This window comes from Papaver somniferum, chromosome 7, assembly GCF_003573695.1.
Source record: "Papaver somniferum cultivar HN1 chromosome 7, ASM357369v1, whole genome shotgun sequence".
NCBI lineage: Eukaryota > Viridiplantae > Streptophyta > Magnoliopsida > Ranunculales > Papaveraceae > Papaver > Papaver somniferum.
The window spans coordinates 64,831,932-64,857,381 of record NC_039364.1 but is presented as its reverse complement, the minus strand read 5'-3'; the positions used below and the strand labels follow the sequence as shown (position 1 = coordinate 64,857,381).

The 25,450-nt window shown below is 34.6% G+C and overlaps 1 protein-coding gene across 1 annotated transcript; it reads left to right on the top strand.

The window, feature by feature from the left end:
- Window positions 1-3,329: 3,329 nt before the first annotated feature.
- Window positions 3,330-4,871, top strand: LOC113294704. Its single transcript, XM_026543082.1, has 2 exons — window positions 3,330-4,502; window positions 4,602-4,871. The coding sequence occupies exons 1-2, from the start codon at window positions 3,330-3,332 to the stop codon at window positions 4,869-4,871; spliced, it is 1,443 nt and encodes a 480-aa protein (XP_026398867.1).
- Window positions 4,872-25,450: the final 20,579 nt, after the last annotated feature.

The following is a 25,450-nucleotide window of genomic DNA, read 5'->3' as shown; positions in this document are numbered from 1 at the left end:
GGCCGAAATAACTACTCTTCTAGGCTCCAACAACTTGTATTTAAATGAAAAATCACACTCATTATATAGTTGTATCAATATCTGATATTAGAGACACTAAAAACACAAACGATATATAAAAAATGGATTGCCAGCACGAAATAGTGTGAAGCATATGAAGTGCTTCACGTCAAAGATCAAGATGCAATCAATGAGATGCACCGATATATATCTTCAGAGATTATATACTTGGATTAAAAATCAAGCGGCCAACTCAACTGCTCTCCCAGGCTCCAACAACCTGTATTTAAATGAGAAATCACGCTCACTATATAGTTGTATCGATATCTGATATTAGAGACACTAAAAAAACACATGATATATAAAATAAATTTCCAACTCTAAATAGTGCGAAGCATATGAAGTGCTTCCCGTCAAAGAAGATGTAATCAATGAGATGCACTGATATATCTTTATATACTTGCATTAAAAATCAAGCGACCAACTCAACTGCTCTCCCAAGCTCCAACAACTTGTATTTAAATGAAAAATCACGCTCACTATATAGTTGTACCAATATTTGATATTAGAGACACTAAAAAAACATACGATATAAATGTAAAATAAATTGCCAAAACAATAAATAGTGCTAAGCATATGAAGTGTTTCCGTCAAAGAAGATGTGATCAATGAGATGCACCGGTATATCTTTCTTCAGAAATTATATACTTGTGTTAAAAATCAAACGGCCAACTCAACTGCTCATCCATGCTCCAATAACCTGTATTTAAATGAAAAATCACACTCACTATATAGTTGTATCAATATCTGATTTTAAAGACACTAAAAAAATACACGATATAAATATAAAATAGGTTACCAACTCTAAATAGTGCTAAGCATATGAAGTGCTTCCCGTCAAATAAATGCATCAATTCTTCAGAAACCGAGCATATTAACTGCCAGTATGAGGCTTTTATTGAGTTCCTCGCTGCAAGGGACAACCTACACTAATGCGAGTAATGTAGTGAAATAGACAAAAAAACAAAAAATAAAATAAAATGCAAAAGCCGATCAAAATAAATCATACCCCAATTTCCATCTGGTTCGAACTGACAACCTTCGAACCGACTAACTCATAATGTGATGAGAACTCAAACCCTAATCTCTATTTAGTCTAAATTGAGAAACCACTACCTACAACAACAAAAAAAAAGAAAAAAAAGAAGAAGAAAATCAGTAAAAAACTGAGGAACTTTTTGATTTCTAGCTTACTCTTTCTTCTTCTGCTTGATTTTTTTTTTTGAAGATAAAAAGATATATTACTAACAGGGAGAGCTAATCTACAGATTCAGGCTCATTTGGAACAAGCTCTGATTGAGCAGTCCATCCGATGGATTAATCTGTGTGATAAGCATCCGCTAAAAAAGAAACCGAGATAGTGTTCATATTACATGATTCTAATGCCTTGACAGTGTCATAGGCTATTACAGGAATTAAAAACATTGGTACTTCTTCTGCTTGATTGTGTGGGTAAAAAGCTCCAAACTAAAGCTTAAATGAGTGAATGCTTTAAGTAGACAATAAACTTAAAAGACATTTCACTGAAAGTATAATTAATTTTCAATGGAGCAGTGGAAAAATAGCCAATAATTTCTCCGAGACCACATGCACTGCCCAAGTTTGTATAAGATAAAATTATTGATTGTGAAAATAAAGTGATAATATTGTCTGTGGTTGAAATAAGGGGAATAACCATGTTGATTTAACGAAAATTATCAATTGGAAATATAAGGAATTGTTAGAAATTGAGTTCAATCAAGACTCCTTGGTCTTTGAACTATAACAGGAAAGCGAGAGTTTATTCTAGAAGGAACTAGAATGTTCCATTAGCTTTTCTTGCATAGGAAGTTGTTTGGTTTTCTTGATTAGTACATATTTTATTTTGTTAGAAGTTCAATATTTTTGGAATTGTCTTAGGCGGTTTGTTTTTAGTATAAATACAGGCTTTGAGCCAAAGGGTTTGTAAGCATTAGTACAAATTCTTGATAGAATTTCTTGGCTTCAATTTCTTCTTGTGTTTACGTTTACATTGTTTCTCTCAGTTATTTTTGTGCTGCATTATTCTTGATCAGTAGGAAAAGGAATATTTGGGTTCAACATTTGGCATCGAGAGCCAGAAGATCGTGGGTTGTTAGGGTTGTTAAGAAGATGACATCCAACATGAGTTCGATCAAGGTACCAGTCTTTGATGGCAAGAATTTTGAACATTGGAGAATACAAATGAAAAACATATTTACGTTTCAAGAAGTTTGGAATATTGTCGATACAAGATATGAAGAACCAACTGCAGCAACTGTTCTTACTGCAGAACAAACAACTGCTCTATCTGAAAATAGGAAAAAAAATTCTAAAGCCACGTATATTCTTCATCAAGGAATTCATGAATCTATCATGGATAGAGTTGTGTATATCAAGGAAGTTAAGAAAGCTTGGAATTCTTTAACAAGTTATTATAAAGGTTCTGACAAGGTGAAGAAGGTACGTTTGCAAACCTTAAGAAGAAAGTATGAGCTTTTGCAGATGGATTCAACTGAGTTGATAGCATATTTTTTCTCTATAACATTAAGTCTTGTTAATGAGATGAAAGCTAATGGAGATACAATTGAAGATACTGCAATCATAGAAAAGATATTGCGCAGTTTACCTGAAAAAATTGAGTCAAAAGTAACTGCGATTGAAGAGTTTAATACAGTTTCTGATATGAAGATTGACAGAGTATTAGGTTCATTACAAGCCTATGAGCAGAGAATGCTAGAGAAATCTGTCATTCGACTAGTTGAAGAGGCACTTCAGAGTCATACAAATTGGAATAGCAAACAACAGTCTAAAACTCAAGGAAGATTTAATTCATCTCAAGGAAAATTCAATCCATCTCAAAATCAAGGAAAAGGAAAATACAAGAAAAATCTTGACAAAACAAAGATTCAATGTTGGGAGTGTGGTGAATTAGGTCACTTCTCTACTGAATGTAATTCTACCAAACAGTTTTCTAAGCAAGATGAAGCTGATAACAAGGTGAATTTGGTAGAAGAAGAATCTGAAGTTTTGTTGATGGCTTATCATTCTAGTGAAGAACAAGCACATCAAAAGTGGTTTCTAGATACTGGATGCAGTAATCATATAGAGGAGAGAGAAGAGAGCTCTTCAAATCGGCGACAACTCGGTGTTCGAATTGGAGTTTGAATTAGTTCATTAAATTTTCAGATTTCGATATCTACAACCAGTTTTCATCAATTCAGGTGACTCAAATGATTGGTGGTAAGAGATTTTCTGAGTTTTTTCATTAAATGACAACAAATTTTAACTCAGATTCTTTTAAAACGTTGGATAATGGATCGAGTTTCAGATCTAGATTAAATCATTCGGATACAACAAATTTGGAGAAATCTAATTCAGTTTCAATGGAGAAGAGTGATGATTCTCTATCTCTATTCATTCCTGATGATGTAATTGAAAATTGTTTGGATGAATGGAAGTTCAGTTTAATCGGGAGATTGAATTTGGTTAAATTGAAAATGGAAACACTTGAAACCTCATTAAGAAAGCAATGGAATCTTAAAGGTAATCTGCAACTTATCCCATTAGGTAAGGGTTTCTTTGTTATTAAACTAGAGAATTCAGATGATAGAAGTTATATCTGGAAGGGTTATTGGATTGTAGAAGAACAAGAGCTTAATCTAAGTGCTTGGGAACCTAATTTTAACCCAGAGAATAAAAAAACTTTAAAATCTTTTGTATGGGTATATTTTCCTGGGTTAAGTATTGAGTACTGGAAGGAATCCATATTGTTGCAGATGGGTAATAAAATTGGAAGAGCCATTAAAGTTAATGAAACTACTTTAAAAAGACAAAGTGGATATTATGCAAGTGTCTTAGTAGAAGTTGATCTTGTGAATTATATCCCTAGCAAAATTATGGTTGAATCTAAGTATGGCAAATTTGAGCAGTGTATTCAGATTCCAAAGCTCCCCAAATATTGTATCCATTGCAAAAATATAGGGCATTATGTGGCTGAGTGTAGGATTCAAAGGAAAAACCAAGAACAAGAGGTACAGTCTTCAGAGATTCTAAAAAAGTTTGGAAAAAAAAAGACAATTCCTCCAAAAGTAGGATTTGATATCTGTAATTCTCCAAAGGAAAAATGTCAGGAAACTCCCAAATCAGTATGGCAAGTTGAAAAAACAGTGGAAGCTACTACTCAACAAACTGCTAAAATTGATAATTGCTTTTCTTCTTGTTCCAACTTGGAAAAAGGAAAAAACCATGAAGATGATGATGTTACTTTAGTTGTTTCTCCAATTCAGAATAATACTCCTGCACTTAACAAAGAAAAAGGTTTCACTGGTCTTTTGGAGTCCCCAAGTGATTTTCCTTCCTTATCTGTAGACAAGCTTATTGATGTGGGTGCAAGTATACAAAATATACTTTCAGTTATTGAAACTCCTGCAATCCTAGAGCAGGTTCATAGTGTTGCTGAATCTGAGACAATAGTCAATGTTCCTTTTATAATCCCAACAGATAATAATACTTCACACACTAATGAAGCAACAATTTCATAGGGATGGAAGGAAGTACCTGGTTCCATTGCTAAATTCAAGAATGCTGATAACAATATAAATTCAGGTAAAGATTTTGCTTCTCCTAGTAAATTTCAAGTCCTTGTTGAAGTTGCAGAGAAACATGAACATATTTTTTCTAAAGTGATTAGTAAACCTGTTAAAGGAAGATTGGTTAAACCTAATGTGATCACTAGGAAACAAGCAAATACTTCAGTTAAGTCTAATTCCAATTTGGGAGGTACTAGTACTTCTCAATCAAATCTTTCTTAATGAAAGTAATATTCTGGAATCTCAGAGGCTTGAGAAGAACTCAAGCCAAAGATAAACTGGGAAATTTTGTTAAGAATTTTAGTCCCTCATTACTATGGATTGCAGAGCCAAAAATAAAAGTTTTAGTGGTGTACTCAAAAGTTTAAATTTACTTGGAATGAGTAAAATGGTTATACATAATTCTAATGACTCCGAAAATGGAATATTTGGCCTTTTTGGAATTCATCTCTATCAAGGCCAGTAGTGATTTCATCCACAAATCAAGCCATTACTGTTCAAGTAGGTGATGTTATGGTCACTGGGATTCATGCATCTTGTCTCACTGTTGATAAAAGAGATTTATGGGAAGAATTATTTAATATTAGTCAAAGGGACTGCCCCTGGATGATAATAGGGGATTTCAATGTGGTTTTGAGTTATGAAGAAAAAATTGGAGGAAGAAGACCACTTAGAATTTCAATGCAGGAGTTCAGGAATTGTTTAGAATCATGTAATCTTATTCAAGCTACAAGAACTGGAATCAATACTCTTGGTGCAATAATAGAGCAGGTAAAAAAAGAATTTTATGTGATATTGATAAGGCCTTCTACAATCTTAAATGGCTGGAAAAGTTTGATGGTTGGTCTTATAAAGTAGGAGTCAGAGGCACATCAAATCATAGACCTTTATTTGGTTCTACTGTCAATATTTGTAAACCAACAAATGCTCTTTCAGATATCAAAATATTTGGACTTCTCATCCATGGTTTCTTGATGTAATTAAAGATGCATGGAATGAAGCAATATCAGGCAATCCAGCCTTTTCCTTCATGAGCAAGCTAAAAAGGTTAAAGCAAATACTGAAGAAGTAGAATGATAGACACATTTTTTGTCTAAGTTGTCCTCAATTTTCTCTATGTTGGTACTCGATTTTGTACTTATTATGGTGTTTTGTGTGTTTGTAGATACTTTTGGGAAATAAACATTTTTGGAAAATTCGGCTCGAAAAACTGCTAAAGGCACCCCAGAGGACTTTTGCTATACAGACCCCCGATTTGGCTAAGGGGCACCCAAGGTTATGCGTAGCCCAAATTCATCCTTAGCACCCATCTTCTTCTTTTGAATTTCATTTTGGCGGGAAAATGAAGAACATAATTGTGTGATTTTCGATCGAAGTTTGAAGGAGTTCTAGGTAGACTAAAGGGCTGAAATTTGTTGGGTAGTTGTGATATGTCCCAACAAAACTATCATGAGTGATTTGATCGATTAAAATTGGCTGGATTATCGCGTAGAAGTGAACATAGCAACACTTTCTCGGGAAGAATATATCACGGGTTTTGAAGAGTTTGAACATGTTCTGATGACTCGATCAACATTCTGGAACGTGTATTGACCTGTTCAGAGTGTGCTGGCAGAAAATCAACGCGTGAGGAGGTAAAATAGGGAAGAAAATATTCCCGAGAATATTTTTTTTCACTGGCGAGTTATGAAGAGATTTCTGGAGTTAATGCAGAGATTGGATGACCCTGTTGAGTATAAAATAGGTTCTCGGGCACCAGAGAGGGGGTATGGGGAGTTTGGGGAGCAGTACAGAGTGAAAATCAGAACTGCAGAGAATATCTTTCTGCTGCTGCGTAAGGAGGAAGAACATGAAGAACAACTGCTGCTAAAAACAGTCGCTGAAGCTACAGTGACAGCGACAAAGACGTGGCAGTCGTATAGATACAGTGACAGTGACACATTGCTTCTATCGTTCTCAGTAACAGTTTTGTTTGTAACAAAAATAAGTGTTACAACCCGGTTTAATAATTTTTCCTCCCTTTTCATCTTTGTAAACACCCACTGAGCAATAAAAATGAATTTTGAGCGTGTTTCCAACATGTGGAGCTAGACCCCATCACCGGGATAATGAAGGAAGCCAAATTTCACTAATGCGGTAAATATAGTAATTCTTTTTATGACTAATTGCACAATATTTAATTGAATCATGATTATCATTGAATGATTTTCATTTCAATTGATGGGTTATGCTTGCTTAAATGTTTTGATATCCCATGCTTTAGATGTACATCCATTACTTTCGAAATCTATTTTAGGCAATGAATTAGAGTCAATGAAACTTTATATCATGAGCTATTATTGTTTAGAATTGGTATTTAAACTGCATGAAATTGAAGTCTGGTGGAATTATGAGTCCCGGTCATATCTTCATCTTGTGGCAATATTTTGTATATATATTTTTCTTTAATTTTAGTTTATTAATTCTTAAAAACAATTTCATCAAGTCCGAGTGAACGACAACCTTTTACCACTATCAAAATTTCGATCAATTTTTGGCGCCGCAGATGGGTGTGCGTCTTATGTTCTTCGTATGTTCTTCACCAGCAGCAAACAATATTTCCGCAACTCTGAATTTTTGGCTCTATGACGTTCCAAACTGCTCCAAATCTCTCCGTACCCCCTCTATGGTGCCCGAGAACCTATTTGATACTCAACAGGGTCATCCAATCTCTGCATTAACTCCAGAAATCTCTTCATAACTCTCCCGTGAAAAAAATATTCTCGGGAAATTTTTTTCTTCCATATTTTAGGTTTATTTTATTTGTTCTTTTTTACGCGTTTTGGTATTTTTGTTTGCTTTCAGATTTGGAGCTAAGCTAAAGAAAAAAGAGAAAGTGCTGAAAAGAAAGGAAAAGCCCAAATAGGAAAGAAAAGAGAAATGCAAAAGGAGTGAAGAAGAAGATTTTGTATATTATTTTATTTTATTTTTTTAGAAACTGTAATTAAGGTTTTTATTTTTGTAATATTTTATTTTTGGACATTTTTTTTCTTCCGGACATTGAACATTTGACTTTATTTTTAAAACTTTAAGGAAGGGTTGGTTTAAATATAATCTGCACAGGGAAGGACGACAGTTACGATACTGTCTCGGCTCCTCGGGTTCGTACACTGACATTGGAGTCGGTGGCCCGAGTCGACCTCAACGGTTCATCCCCCGTATGGAACGGGAGGTAAGAATTCTAAACACCCGCGAATCCCCTGTCAGCGGGTTTACTGGATGATTTTATATGCATATATGTTGAGGACCTGAAATTGGATTTAATTTTCTAGTAAAGGGCAAGGCTTGGCCAAATCAAGATAAGGACTCGGATTTCATCACCATTTCCTTCTTGCCCGCCTTAGGAACACGTAACCTACGAGAACCTAAGCCTTAAAATTTGGACTAGAAAGAGACCGATAGGGTAACGAGCTTAATTGGAAAGTCGTTCGAAAAATATTAATTACTCTTTTGAGCATACTTTGAAGTTCATGATGGTTTCTGTGAGTTGAATACGCCGCCTTGTAATGCCGGTGAGGCCTTGGGTATCAAAGCTCCACGCAGCTTCCCTCGTCTCTATTCAACTTACTTTAACTCGGATTGATTCCAGAGGGGTTTGCTCAGATTGTAACGAATTCCTTTTCGAAAGAATAGAAGCTGGTCTAGAAACAATCTAAGTGGAGTCATCATGCTTTTTTTTTGCTAGATAAAATAGGCTTGTTGTGGTCGAGTCAGCCTTCTTTGTGCTTGTTTAGAATTCCCTTGCAGTTAGGATGTCAAAATGGTATTATAGTAGCCAATACAATGAGTATCCGACTGAGCAGCTTGGACATTATTCTTTTTATGACCATAGTGTGAATAGCGATTGGGAACGCGAAACTTTTGAAGGTTATGGTCCATACCATTGTGAGCCCAATTACTATCCACATACCCACAAGTCATACGAGCAAAACAATCCTTCTATTTATCTAGAAGAGTCTCACAAGAGTTTCAATGAGTCAACACAGAAATTTAAATTATTTATGAAGAGACTTATAATATTCCGCTCCCAGAAGAGTCCGTAGAGCAGTCAACTAAGATGTCTCTACAAGAGTCCCTCAAGCAATTTACTGAGAGTACAAATAGGATTGTAGAAAAATTTGCTCAAGATAGTCTTAAATACCAATATAGTGTTCCCAATACCACCCTTGAAAGTAAGGATAGTTTTTATTCACATAATCAAGATGACGAGGTTAGAATTGGTAATACTACTTATTTAGATGGGGTTCGATCATTTTCATGTTATTATAATGATGATTTTGATGAGGATAATATTGATGAAGAACATAAAATATGTAGGCATAATGATCAGGAATTTGTTACTCCGATTGAGCTTTATAATGATAGTGTTGTTTCGAGTACAAATCCAAATAATTTTAATAATTATTCACCTATTCAAAAGGATGAGGATTTGACTAGAGATACCACCATTTTAGACGATGTAGTTCATGATCCTTTAGCCTGCAGTGTGTTGGATAATCCATTATTTGATGTTCCTATCAGTGAATCAGAGGAAGTAATTATGATTAACACCTTTGTTAATGAGCCTTTAATAGAAACTTTCGCTGATAATCCTTTATATGATTGTGATGATGGTTTAGAGGAAAGAGTTTACCCTGAGAATATTGTTTTAGAGTCTAGCGATTTAGAAACACTAGTCTTAGAAGACCATAAACTCGTAGAGATGAGTGAGGATGAACCTGACTTAGAAGAATCAATTGACCATTTCCAGGAATCTGATGACCTAGAAATTAGGGAAGTTGTGACTAGTCTTTCTAGAGACACTGAAAACTCTAAGTTTGAGGGTGATTATCATTCTCCGTGTGCTTTAACTCTTAGAAAGGTCCCTCATTTGGGACTTGATATATGTGCCTCAACCATTGTGCCAGATTACCGTCATACTAGCTCTCCCGAACCTAATAATGTCCAGAAAGAAGTTCAGTTGTTAGAAACCCATCCTCTGGTTGATGTGGTTTACCCAGGCTATGATACCCAGATTGTTTTCCCACCAAAAACTTTTATTCCAATTGTGGGAACGTTTGAATTTGAAATGTGTCAGTTATTGAGTTTTGAGACTAAACCTAATTACTTTGGGAGATTAGGTCGACACATTTGTTTAAGGAACACCACCACTCTCATTGTGGTCAGCTGCGTAAGTCAAATTTGATTGACTTAGAGTATCCCCAGTTATTCAGGTTAATTTTATGTGCTTCTAAATTCTTAGTTGAGTATTTCCAGACTCTAGAACCTGAACATTCGGATCTAACTTATGAGGAATTGCAACCCATGAAAATATTTTATCTAGACCCTGTTATAGAACCTGAACCTGAACCACAACTAGATGTAGTTGTCTTAAACAAGAAACTAGACAAGGGTGTGCTTTATTTGCTAATTTTCTTGGGATGTTGCAGATTCCTTTTACTTGTGATAGCCCTATTTGGTTTTGGTGATCCACAGTTATTCCGGCTATTACTTTATGATTCTGTGAGGTGACTAATTTCTTCTGATGTCTGGCTGAAGACTTTAAACTTAACACTTCTTGGGAGGTAACCCATGCTCATGCAACACGGTAATATCTTTCCTTAACTCTTTTGCTTCAAGTGGTAACATTTTCTCCTTGTTCATGCTTTTAATTTTATCTTTAGAACATTGAGGACAATGTTAGATTTAAGTTTCGGGGTATGGGAGAAACTTTCTAGTTGCAGTATAAATAAACTCCAGAGCCTAGAAATTTATGCCTATTAAGGATAGCACTAACCTATCTAAGTGAATGGAAACATCTTTGTTGTAGGAGTTGAGGAACCAATCTAATTAGATGGAAACATCTAAAGAGTCTATTCATAAAAGCACAGAGCTCAGGTGTTAGAATTAAAAAAAAACATGGTAGTTTCGCCATATCTTGTTGAATCCTAATCCTTATGTTTTTATTTATTTAAGTGATTTGGTGGGGCACACGATTCAAGTTGTTACCTTTGCTAGGGTGAAATAGGGTGATTGAGATACCAAAATAAATAAATAAATAAATAAATTGAGAATTAAGACCAGACCATCAGACCAATCGTAATAAATTCAATAAAGTCGACCACTGGTGCCCTTGTATATGCCAGTTGTGTTGACCTAGAGTTAGGTTTATCGACCACTGGTCCCCTTGTATATGCAAGTTCTGTTGATATTAGTCAGACCGGTATCTCAGTCCATTAGGATAGGTCCATCTTGGCAGAGGCCTTCAGACAGATATGGGAAACACCGTTCACTTTAAACCATCTATCTTTTCTCTTTATCCATCTTCTTAATCTTTCCATGTGATTGGTTGACTCCGGTTATGATGTACAGAAACAATCTGAGTAGAGCTCTGTCACTTTGTATGAATTTTAGTATGCTTGAGTGAAAACTCGTGTACAACAACTGGAATTTCGCATCAGGGTACTTCCTCCTATAGTCAATGATTGTATGCCAACCAAGGAGATTATTTAGTGCCTTCCAAGGTTCTGCGTAGATAGCTAGGGTCTAGAGTAAAGGTTTTGTGGGTACACCTATGGTAAACCCTCCCGAGACTATATCTCGGTCACTAGGGCCACCTAGTGAGTTAAGTTTTTATTTTCTAGATTAGTTTTGCTCGAGGACTAGCAAATAATAAGTTTGGGGGTATTTGATAGACACATTTTTGTGTCTAAGTTGTCCTCAAGTTTCTCTATGTTGGTACTCGATTTTGTACTTATTATGGTGTTTTGTGTGTTTGTAGGTATTTTTGGGAAATAAACATTTTTGGAAAATTCGGCTCGAAAAACTGCTAAAGGCACCCCGGAGGACATTTGCTATACGGATCCCAGATTTGGATAAGGGGCACCCAAGGTTATGCGTATCCCAAATTCATCCTTAGCACCCATCTTCTTGTTTTGAATTTCATTTTGGCGGGAAAATGAAGAACAGAACTGTGTGATTTTCGATCGAAGTTTGAAGGAGTTCTAGGTAGACTAAAGGGCTGAAATTTGTTGGGTAGTTCTGATATGTCCCAACAAAACTATCATGAGTGATTTGATCGATTAAAATTGGCTGGATTCTCGCGTTGAAGTAAACAGAGCAACACTTTCTCGAGAAGAATATTTCACGGGTTTTGAAGAGTTTGAACATGTTCTGATGACTCGATCAACATTCTGGAACGTGTATTGACCTGTTCAGAGTGTGCTGGCAGAGAATCAACGTGTGAGGAGGTAAAATAGGGAAATATTCCCGAGAATATTTTTTTTTCACTGGCGAGTTGTGAAGAGATTTCCGGAGTTAATGCAGAGATTGGATGACCCTGTTGAGTATAAAATAGGTTCTCGGGCACCAGAGAGGGCGTATGGAGAGTTTGGGGAGCAGTACAGAGTGAAAAACAGAACTGCAGAGAATATATTTCTGCTGCTGCATAAGGAGGAAGAACATGAAGAACAACTGCTGCTAAAAACAGTCGCTGAAGCTACAGTGACAGCGACAAAGACGTGGCAGTCGTATAGATACAGTGATAGTGACACATTGCTTCTATCGTTCTCCGTAACAGTTTTGTTTGTAACAAAAATAAGTGTTACAACCCGGTTTAATAATTTTTCCTCCCTTTTCATATTTGTAAACACCCATTGAGCAATAAAAATGAATTTTGAGCATGTTTCCAACATGTGGAGCTAGACCCCATCACCGGGATAATGATGAAAGCCAAATTTCACTAATGCGGTAATTATAGTAATTCTTTTTATGACTAATTGCACAGTATTTAATTGAATCATGATTATCATTGAATTGTTGTCATTTCAATTGATGGGTTATGCTTGCTTAAATGTTTTGATATCCCATGCTTTAGATTTACATCCATTACTTTCGAAATCTATTTTAGGCAATGAATTAGAGTCAATGAAACTTTATATCATGAGCTATTATTGTTTAGAATTGGTATTTAAACTGCATGAAATTGAAGTCTTGTGGAATTCTGAGTCCTGGTCATATCTTCATCTTGTGACAATATTTTGTATATATATTTTTCTTTTCTTTTAGTTTATTAATTGTTAAAAACAATCTCATCAAGTCTGAGTGAACGACAACCTTTTGCCACTATCAAAATTTCGATCGTGGAACTGTGAGGTATTTGGTGATCTCATAATTAAAATGAAAACTAATGAGGATGAAGTACTTGCTGCAACCTTATTGTCAGATGCAGATCCTGAAAATACTAAATTATTAAATAATCTGGTTACCGCAAGGGGCAAACAAGAGGTTGTTTCAAAATAATATAATGAGTTAATGAGGGACAAAGCCATAATTAAGTGGGTCAAGAAAGGTGGTGCTAATACAGACTTCTTTCATTCTTCAATAAAAATAAGACAAGCTCACAATAATACAACAGAACTGGAGAACACTGAGGGCAATGTAATTACTGATCAAGCTCAAATTGCAACCACTTTAGTGGATCATTTTACAAAGAAGTTTGAGTATCAGAATGTTATTATTCATGAGGAGATAATGGAAGCAATTCCCAAGATACTGACTGAAGAAGATAATAATTTTTTGGATGTTGTTCCCACTGCAATTGAGATCAAGGAGGCAGTTTTTAGCATGAATGCAAAAAGTGCTCCAGGACCAGATGGATTTCATGGCAGCTTCTACATATTTGCATGGAGCATAATTGGTGCAGAATTAATTGAAACAATTCAGTATTGCTGGTCTCACAGATTCATTCCTAAAGGACTCAACTCAAATTTTCTATTCCTTCTTCCTAAGAATCAAGGTGCAAGAAGAGAAGAACAATTTAGACCTATTGGTTTAGCAAATTTTATATTCAAGATCTTCACCAAAATTATTACCACTAGAATCAGTTCTTTGATTGAAAAGTTAATTTCTTATCAACAAAGTGCATTCATTAAGGGGAGGAACATACATGATAAAATAGTGTTAGTATCTGAGATGATAAATGAACTGAACATAAAAAGAAGAGGGGGAAATGTGGGTATCAAGCTAGACATAACTCAAGATTTTGACTCATTAAGCTGAGAATTCTTATTTGAAGTACTTAGAAGATTTGGTTTCTCTGAAGTGGGCATTAAATGGATCAGGAAAATCTTTGAGTCTGCAATGATCTTTGTGCTTGTCAATGGTAGCCCATGTGAGTTTTTTGGGGTTGGAAGAGGGCTCATACAAGGTGATCCATTATCACCCATACTTTTCATTCTTGCAGAGGAAGTACTTAGTAGAAATATATCAAAATTGATACAAGAAGGGAAGATACAAGCAATGGTCACAAGAGGTAACTGTCAACCTTCACACTTGATGTTTGTAGATGATATTTTCATATTCTGCAATGGTCATAAGAAGTCATTGGATAATTTTATGAGCTTCTTAAATAAGTATCAATTGTCATCAGGGCAAATTGTTAATAAGAACAAAAGCAAATGCTTTGTAGGTGGAATCTCTGATACAAGAAGAAATGGGATTGCTGAATATTTACAAATGGGCCTTTCAGAACTCCCTGATACCTACTTGGGGGTTATTCTATGTCCAGGAAGAGTCAAAACATATCAAGTTTGGGGGATGGTGGAACTAATGCAAAAAATGCTAGATGGTTGGATTGGTAAGTTGCTAGCTTTCTCAGCTAGATTAACTCTAGTAAATCATGTTCTATGCAACATTCCTATCTATAATATGGAAGTTTACAAATGGCCTAAATATGTTATAATAGAATGTGAAAGAATTATCAGGAATTTTTTGTGGTCTGGTGATCCTGCAGTTAAAAAACTAATCACAGTCAAGTGGGATGAAGTAAATGCTCCAATAACTGAAGGTGGCTTAGGGTTAAGGAGCTTGGAGGTGATGAATAAAGCACTGCTGATGAAACTCTTATAGAAGATTGAAACTGAAGATGTTGAGTGGACAAAATTCATGAGAGCAAAATACAAAGACAAGAACAATGAATGGACTACTTCTTACAAACAGTCATCCATTTGGCCAGGATTTAAATGGGTCATTACTGAGATAAATAATAACAAAAGATGGATTGTGGGTGATGGAAAATCAATCTCAGTATGGCAGGATAAATGGATCAAGGATTATGCTCTTATTGAGAGGCATGCAAAAGATCAATTTGTTCTAAGTAATCTAAATCTGAAAGTTGCAGATCTAATTGTGGATGGTGTATGGCAAATCCCAATACAAATGTTCAATTATTTTGAGAAGAACGAAGTGCCAACTATTGGATATGGACCTGACAAACTGATATGGGAGAAAGATTTGAAGGCAAATTTTCAGTTGCTAGTGTAGTACAACAAATAAGAAAGAAATATCCAGTAATGTCTTGGTCAAAACAAGTATGGGATCCCAGTGTGCATCCATATACATCTACCAATTTGTGGAAGATTCTAAGAGGGGCTTGTGCAACTGAGGAAGCCGTAAGGAAGAAGGGTTTCTCAACAATATCAAAATGTTATCTGTGTGGCAATGCACAAGACACAATGAATCATATTTTATGGGAATGCTCTTTCAGCACTAAAGTATAGCGTTGGCTGGGAGGTATTTTCCACTTTCTTAATCCCACATCTTTTGAAGAAATACCGAAACTTGCAAAAAGGAAAAGTAAAGCAATTCAAGAAATCTGGTGCAACTGTGCTTTCAAAGTAATGGTGGAACTCTGTCATACAAGAAATAAGAATATTTATGAAAATGAAGAACCAAACTTTGAAAAGTTTAAACAGAGTATATTATTTTACACAAAGGAATGTGGAGTAAGAATGAAAGGAGCCAAACGGGGAATATGTATGATCTGCAAATATTACTTCACTTTGGAATCACAGGAATAGCTACAAAGATGACATATGTAAAGCAATGTTTTTTCAAGCTCCCTGCAAGAGGTTAAGTTCTGATATGTTGTGATGGTGCATCAAAGGGCAATCCTGGTAATGCAGGATTGGGATTTGTAGCAAGGAATGACAGTGGTGGATGTTTGGGAGCTGCTTCTGGAGGATTGAGAATTGCAACAAACCATCTGGCAGAAGTTATGGCCTTGATAGTTGCTGGTTAATGGGCTGTGAAGAAAAAATACAAGAAGGTATGCTTCAGCCTAGATTCTAAAGCAGTTTTACTTACTTTCTGCAATAACAAAATACCCTGGATAGTGGTGAATAGATGGAACAACATAAGAAAATTCATCCCTGAAATCACTTTTTTACACTCATATAGAGAGATTAACTTCTCTGCTGATAAGTTGGCAAAAAGGGGTGTTATTCTTACAAGAGGGACAATCATATACTATGAAGACAAACCAAGTTTCCTGAACCAATTGGAGATGGAAGATGGTATTTACTTCAGATTCAGCTCCTAAATGAAAAATATGGATGTATAAGCACTCTGTTCAGAAAAATCAGAGTTGGTCTTGTTGAGTTCACAATTTTAATTTTTTTGGGCCTTATGTAATGGGATGTATTTTTTTGTTAGGTCAGTGCCTTGAATATTTTTCATGGCATATTTGTAACTCTGATCTCTTTGGTAATAAAATTTAATGATTTATCAAAAAAAGAAGAAGATTGTATCTTTGGAAACCAGCATAGAGATCCTTTTCCAGCTGGGAAATCTGTAAGATCTGAAGAACCTTTGGGATTAGTTCACTCTGATTTATGTGGACCAATAGAAGAATTCTCAAGAGGTGGTAACAACTATTTTATCACTTTTATTGATGACTTTAGTAGAAAAGGTTGGGTTTACTTGATGACGCAAAAGAGTGATGCTTTTGAGTACTTTAAGAAGTTTAAAGCTTATGTTGAAACTCAAGTTGGCAAAAGAATCAAAGCGCTAAGAACAGATAGAGGCACTGAGTATATTGCAGTAAATAATTTCTTGGAAGAAAATGGAATTGAGCATCAAGTCACAACAAGATACATACCACAACAAAATGGTGTGGCAGAAAGGAAAAATAGAACCATCATGTAAATGGTTAGAACTATGAGAAGAGCTAAAGGGTTGCCAAAAGAATTTTTGGGAGAAACTGTTTCATGTGCAATATATATACTGAATAAGTGTCCAACTAGGAGTACTATGGGAAAAACTCCAGAAGAGAAATGGACAGAAAGGAAGCCAAGCATTAGACATATGAAAGTGTTTGGTTGCATAACATACTCACATGTTCCAGATCAAATAAGGAAAAAACTTGATGATAAGAGTGAAAAGTGCATATTTGTTGGCTATAGTAGTCAACCAAAAGGATATAAACTGTTTAATCCTACAACAAACAAGAATATTGTAAGTAGAGATGTGATTTTTGATGAACAAAGTCAATGGGATTCGAATAAGAAAGCTGCATCATCAACAGAGGCAACAATTTTAGTTGATATTCAAGAAGAAAATACACAAGTAGACACTGAAGTTGTGTTGCCAGCACCAACACAATCTACCACATCCACTGCTGAAACTCAAGAAAGACTTTCAAGACCAACAAGAAATCGTGTTTTACCAGCATGTTTACATGATTGTGTTCTTAGCAGAGATAGTGATAATATTGAAGAAGAATTAATCAATTTTGCACTCTTTGGAGACTGTGATCCTGTGACTTATGATGACGCTTCACAAGATCAAAGATGGATACATGCTATGAATGAAGATATTCATGCAATAGAGAAGACCAATACTTGGGAACTTACAATACTTCCTGAAGACAAGAAGGAAATAGGTGTAAAATGGGTGTTTAAAACAAAATTTAAACCCAATGGAGAAGTGGAAAGATTAAAGGCTAGGTTGGTGGTTAAAGGGTACAACCAAAAACCAGGCATTGATTACTTTGAAGTATTTGCTCCTGTAGCTAGACATGATACTGTTAGAATGATTATTGCATTGGCAGCACAGTATAAGTGGAATATTTTCCAGATGGACGTAAAATCTGTGTTTTTGAATGGAATACTTGAAGAAGAAGTGGATGTGGAGCAGCCTGCTGGATATGTTGTGGAAGGAAAAGAAAATCAAGTGCATAAACTTAAAAGGGCTCTTTATGGCTTGAAGCAAGCACCACGAGCATGGTACACAAGAATTGATGAGTACTTCACTGATAATGGGTTTGAGAAATGTCCATTTGAGCACACCTTGTACGTGAGATTTGGATGTGAAGATGCTTTTCTTATTATTTGTTTATATGTAGATGATCTTATATTCACAGGTAATAATATGCAAATGTTTAATGAATTCAGGGAGGCTATGATCAAACAGTTTGAGATGACTGATTTGGGTAAGATTTCTTACTTTATTGGAATTGAAGTTTTACAAAATGATTATGGTATCTTTGTTTCTCAACAAAAATATGCAAAGGATATTTGGAAACCTTTTAACATGAACAACTGTAAACCAATTCTAACTCCAGTGGAAGGAAGATTGAAGTTAGTAAAAGAAGAAGGAGGGGAGCTTGTTGATCCAACTTTGTATACAAGATTAGTTGCTAGTCTTAGGTATTTAACTGCCACAAGACCAGATATTGTGCTTGGAGTTGGAATAATTAGTCGTTTTATGGAAGATCCTCGACAGTCTCATTTGCAAGCAGCAAAACGCCTATTGTGTTATCTCTGTGGCACTATGGATTTGGGAATGTTTTATACATCATCAGAAGAATCTGAATTAATTGGGTATGCTGACAGTGATTGGGCTGGAGATATTGAAGATGAAAAGAGCACTCCAGGCTATGGTTTTCATATTGGATCAAGCTTCTTTAGTTGGTCATCGAAAAAACAACAGGTGGTTGCTCTTTCAACAACTGAAGCTGAGTACATAGTTGCTGCTTCTTGTGCTACTCATGCAGTATGGTTAAGAATAATGTTAGACTTATTGAATCATAAACAAAAAGGTCCTACAGAGATTATGTGTGACAATAATTCAACTATTGCACTGACAAAGAATCCAGTTTTCCATGGAAGAAGCAAGCATATTGATATTAAATATCATTATATTCGTGAACTAGTAACAAATAAGGAGATTATTATGAGTTTCTGTCTAAGTGAAGAACAAATTGCTGATATTTTCACAAAAGATTTGAAAGCTGAGACTTTTATTAATCTAAGAGCAATGATGGGAATGACAAGTTTACAGAGTCTTGGATTGAGGGAGGCTGTTAGAAATTGAGTTCAATCAAGACTTCGTGGTCTTTGAACTATAACAGGAAAGCGAGAGTTTATTCCATAAGGAACTAGAATGTTCCGTTAGTTTTTCTTGCATAGGAAGTTGTTTGGTTTGCTTGCTTGGTACGTATTTTCTTTTGTTAGAAGTTCAGTATTTCTGGAATTGTATTAGGCGCTTTGTTTTTAGTATAAATACAGGCTTTGAGCCAAAGGGTTTGTAAGCATTAGTACAAATTCTTAATAGAATTTTTTGGCTTCAATTTCTTCTTGTGTTTACGTTTACATTGTTTCTCTCTGTTATTTGTGTGCTGCATTATTCTTAATCAGTAGGAAAAGGAAGATTTGGCTTCAACAAGAATGATTAATTATAATCCTCGGGCGTCACTAAAGAACGCAAATGTCAGTAACTACAATGGTCAAATGAAATTGTGCAATTTAGAGGAATTCATCGATAACAACAAAAGAAAATGTATATTTATAGATGCTGAAAAAAAGGAAAAAGGAGATAGGGTACCGACTGGTATCTCCAAGGAGAGCTTCCCTTTCTACAAATGATCGACGCCAATATACTAAATCATATTTATCAGTATCAATTCTCCTAATTGTCTATATTCCAACCATATCAAGTTTCCATCTGCATGTTTTACCTCCTGCAGTATCCTCTAACGTAAACATACATTGCAGCCTGAAATGAAAGAGTATTGCTAATGCAAAATAAATACTAACAAAATTTTCCAAAGATAAAAAGATTTTTTTTTTCAATTTCTTTCAGAGCCTTATATACGGGAGATTAGGACATGTAAATGAGTTCGATCTTGAACTCATAACTTGATCGGAAAACCAAATATGGTTGTTTTAGAATTTCTTTCATAGCGTTATACAGGAAAAATTAAGACATGGTGAGCTCAACTTTGATCTGACATCTTGATTTATGGAATCATGAAATTATAAAGTTAGGCACTGAGGGAACCTGGTATAATTACACATCGGGCTATTATTTTATGATATGATATGATAATTGGGGTAAACAACAGGAAACTGGTTAATGTTATTATTTTACTATTTGACTTTTATGATATGATAATTGGGGTGATTAGGATCAACAATAAGAGCCATAAAATCCTCAAGAGGACATTCACTTGAATAAAGAGTTTGAAAGAAAAACAACGATAGAAAGTTTAATATTCTTGGTCTCTTTGTTCTAAAAGTCATAGATTCCAAATTTGGTTTCTTGGTAGGTACATTTCTACCGGTGGTGTGTTGCATTAATTATGTAGGGAAATTTTGTAACTTACCAAATGCCAAAAAACATATAGCCAATTTTTTTGTACAGTTCGATGTCGATCTCGAAACTGCTAAAACTTATAGTTTTCAAGAGTGCTTTGTTTATTATGGTGACGAGTACTGCCAGTACCACCACTTCTGGAGCATTTTTATTTATTATGGGGACAACAACTGCCACTACCACCACTTCTGGAACATTATCGCATTTGTGAAGTACAAAGTTACAGATGTTTAAAAAAAAATAGAAAGTTACATGACTATTAACAGTAAAAACTAACAAAAAGTACATGCAATTTCATTTTTGTTATTAGACCCATAACAAATTCACGGGCTTACTACCATCATAAACGGAAATTTACAATCCTCATCCACCCATTTAGACGAAGTAGACACTTACGCTAATCCGTGTTGTATGTTCCACATACATATATCTTCTCCATATATAAAGTGGAAGAGTTAGGAAAAAGTACACGAAATACCTTGGTTAGCATATTTCGGAAGAACATCATAATTGTGAATCATTTTTGCGGCGAAAAAATAACAAAACTACAGCTATTAATGTTATTTTTTTTAATATCAACTATATAGCAACCTAAGTTATATTTTATGGAGAGAATGCTTATGATATTCCGAGTATGTGATAACGTCGGCAGAATTATAAATCCACATTTGGAACATGATAAGCATAGTTTAAATATAAACCTTGTCCAATCGATTTGGCTTGGCCAATAAAGTCGATTGCTATTTCAGCTGGTAGGAAAATTATCATGGGCTAACTAAAATCGAAGAAGAATCCTAGAAGAAATAAAGGAAAATAAATGATTATATTGCCACGTAACCACATTTATGTATTGTGTTCATAATACCAATGACTGCAGAACAAAAGTACAAAGCAAAGAAGAATCTTCGGAGCACAAAGAAAAAAAATGATTTCACTGCTATAAACCCGATTATAGACGCCATGCAATAAACCTAAATATTTTATTCTTGCACATATGTATATGTAAAGACTTAAAAGGTTTAAAAGAGACAAAGAAATTTACCGAACGCTTCATGCTATCAAGATATCTTTCCTTGCAGAAATATATTCGAAATACAACAGAAAACCTTTGAGCACACCTGCTAAACAACCAACAAACGCAAATCAGTCCGTAAAAGAAGCCACGTGTGCAGACAATCTGTTTGCCTTTGCTCCAAAAAGAAAAAAAGTTTTGGAAACAATATTAATAAATATCCAAAAAAATCTATTCCTTTTACTTTTTAAGATAGATACCTGCATTTAGTATACTCATACACACACGCACACGATATATATAGATAATTCTATAAATATAACATTTGTGTCGCCTAAAAATAGTTTAAATTTTCTTAATTACATGAAATAAATGTAGATTCTTACGATTAATATAGAAGCACACATAAACATGAGTATTTTAAATTTGGATATACATATATATATATACATATTTTTGTCACCTTTAATATAACATGGAATAAATATAGGTTACATTAGGTCCCATCAAATCATAGTCATCAGGTTGAAATATAGGATCCCATCCGAAATCTGGACATGCAAATGGATGGAATAAGTAATTTCAATTATGCAATGAATATGAAAACAAATGGATGGAATAAGTAATTTAAATAATGCAATGACTATGAAAATAGGAGTAATACTTGCATGATCACGTTATTACGGAGGCCGTACCAAAAATTATTAATCCAGAAAATGATAGAATAGCACCATAAAACAACTTTGATGGAACAACCAATAATGCTGATATTTTATTAAAAAAATTTGTAGGTTTTTCTAAAATTAGGCTCTTATAAGCATTTGATCAAGAAAATGGAGTTACTATTAAGCTTGGTACCTTGTATGCTTCTTCTCGTATGTAGTCCAGACGGAAATTTGATGGAACAACCAAATGCTGATGTTTTATTAATTTTTTTTTGTAGGTTTTTCTAAAATTAGGCTCTTATAAGCTTGGTACCTCGTATGCTTCTCCTCGTATATAGTCCAAACAGAAAATGTAAACACCAATTAAGCATCAACAAAAAATTCAAACAAAATCCGAAAACAAAATCCTAAAACCAATAGAAGCCATATTAAATCAATTTATTCACCTCTAATATCAATATTCATGAGCGCTCCCTTTGCCACAACTTCTTTTGGAAGTATTGATTGCACATAAAAATCAAATAACGAAAATAAATTAGCCATCAAAAATCTCAATTTCAAGAAACAATAGAAAAACAACAACGAAAGAAAACAAACAACTATGAAAGAAAAAAATAGTACGCAAACAAATGCGGTTCTTGCTATAGTTCCTTATATAAAGAGTCACTAAACTTTGAAAAATATTTTGTTATGGTAATAATATCAATCGATATCTTAGAATTTATATAGTTTATTATAATTTGAGATAATTTGATTATAGAAGACAATTAAAAAGAAAAAATATCCCGGACTTCCAAAATTAGTTAAATATTTGCAACATAAAAATTTCAACAAATATAGAAATATTATGGTAGTTTTATTTTTCATAGATTAGATATTGCTATTCAAAAAGGTGTTGGAGCCCAGCTTGTTGCTAGGTTGCCAACCGAAAGTTTGTAATTATTTCGTACTTATTAAGTATGGGAATATTCTTCTTATATAATTGGAATTTTTTTTCGTGTATTTGTAATATGATTATTTTTTCCATACCTTTTGTCGCATAAGAATAAATATTGTTTTCTTTTCTTTTTAATTATATATGGTTCATATAAGAAAATCTAGTCAAATCTGACATTTCTGCTATGATTGATATGTATATTAACCATTCGCTTTGCTTATATTAGTAAATTAACGATATTAATGGAACTTGTAAGATTGTGTTCAGGTAAATAATTAGATTTTTAGAGAGGAGGGATCGGGGGACAACGTTAATTAGACAACCACGAACAATCCACCTCAGCCATAGATTTCAAACATAAATAACGGTTAAGATTGTTGGATACCATATCAAGAACGACTTAGATTTACTATGAAAAACGCGGGTTATAGGGCGACCCGTGAAATATATTTTCATTTCCATTATTAGATCAAAAATTTAATATCACGAGGTTCTTCCTCTTCTCTCTTCCATACCGGATCAGAAACTTAACGCCATTTCAATTTTTTGTTTTCCTTTCCCCATTGGTATCACCCCAGCAATTGCTACCATTACTAATTACTCTGTTTCTCCTCGCTTATCTATGTTAATCCCCTTTTCTTGAGGTAAGTAGAAATTCTGATATCATTTGATTTTTAGGGTTTTTAAAGATAGAGTTATCAGTGAAGACAGATGCAGTGCAGGTTAATCTCATTTAGTGGTGTAGGAGAACAGCCAGCCTGTCATAAGCCGTTATTATTTCTCACGTGTGAGATCACTTTGTTTCTGTCTGTTAGTGTCGGTTGAGACATGTATTAATACCTTCTCTATCTTCTTTATTCTGTGATGAATTGTATTTTCTCTATAATCAAGATTTGAGATTAATCATCATAAACACTATGTTAATATGGTATCAGATAGGTTAGGGTTTGTTCATCAACTGTGCTTCGACCCTGTGTGATCTACAACAAGTCACTGCAATCTGCTGTGTTCTCTAACTCTTCAATCAAATTTGAAGCTTTTTCGATGTGTTCCTGGTGATTTCTTTACACACTTATCTTATTTCTTGATTGTTTCTTTGAAGATTTGTCATTAAAATCTGGTTTAATAGGATTATCAATTGAATTCCTATCATTTACTATGCTACTGTGATTCTTTTTCACTCTTTTGGCTTCATTACATTCTTTCTTTTCAACATCAATTTCTGAATCTCAGATCTGTTTTTCAACTTTTTCAATGGAAAATCCCACCGCCATTACTTTTTCTAAAGTTCCTCTCAATCAAATCACAAATTTTGTTCATCTAAAACTCAAAGAAGACAATTATTTCACATGAAGAAATCTCATGAATCCTGTGATTCAAAAATACAAGCTTGGGCGCTTCTTGGATGGTTCATATCCATGTCCTCCTCAATACACTTCACCAAGAAATGAAGCCAATGGTATTGAGAATCCTAACTACACTGATTGGCTTGAAGAAGATTCTACTATCATTATGTGGATCAATTCTACAATCTCAGATATTGTAATTGCCTACTTTTCAAGATCTACATCTTCTCATCAGTTATGGAAAAGCATAGAAGATCGATTTTCTAAAGCTTCATCCACACATTCTATTCAACTGCGAACAAAACTTCTCTCTCTAACTCAAGGTGATAAATCGATTCCTACTCTTATCAATGAGATCAAACAGTTATCAGATCAATTAGCTGCTGCAGGGGAAATTGTGTCAGATAGAGAGATTGTTGTTGTCACTCTTAAGGCTCTTAATTCTGAATACATACCATTTGCTACATCTATGAGGCACAGAAATCCACCTATCACTAGTATTGGGTTACACAATAATCTTTTAAGTGAAGAGGTAGTAGTTAGTGATAGACTCAAAGCTACTAAAACTTAAATGGATGCAAAGGCTTTTATGGCAAATAACTCAAGGGGATACTATAGAGGAAATTCAAGCAGAGGCAATTTCAGAGGTAGAATCTCTACAAGTGGTAGATATCCAAATCCTTCAATTTTCTCCAGACACTCATATGGTAGAGGACACATCATTCCTGAGAAGTGTCAAATTTGTCTATCTGATAGTCATCTTGCACCAGAATGTAGCCATAGACTTAACTTCACCTACAAAGGAAGAGCACCACCAATAAATCTGCAAGCAATGCTAGTTGCAGCTGATAATTTTGACACTGATGAATGGATTGTAGATAATGGAGCTAACAATCACATCACATCAACAACTGCTACTTTACAAGAAGTTACTCCTTATGATGGTTCAGAAATCATTCAAACTGCAAATGGAGGAGGTATGTCTATTACTCATACATGACACTCTAGTAAGATTGTTAATGATCATTCTTTCATGTTAAATGATATTCTTCTTGTTAATCATGCTTCTCAAAACTTATTGTCAGCTCATAAATTCACTACTGATAATCATTGTTCTCTAACTCTTGATTCTCATGGTTTCTCTCTGAAGGATCAGACCTCTGGGAAGATTCTCTTCCAAGGTCCACATAAAAATGGCTTATACCCTATCAACTTCAGTTCACCACCTCAAGCCTACACTTCCACAATCAGTGATACAGCTCTTCTACACAAAAGATTTGGCCATCCATCTTTTCAGACTTTTCAGAAAATCTGTAAACTTTTAAATCTAGCTAATGTTTCAAATAAACCTGTCTTTTGTAATGACTACAAATTATGCAGATCCCAAA

Coding starts and splice junctions, on each gene's coding strand:
- LOC113294704 (XM_026543082.1), top strand. CDS start 3,330: ATGACAACAAATTTTAACTCAGATTCTTTTAAAACGTTGGATAATGGA. Junction 4,503..4,601: donor CTCCTGCAATCCTAGAGCAG/GTTCATAGTGTT, acceptor ACAATTTCATAG/GGATGGAAGGAAGTACCTGG.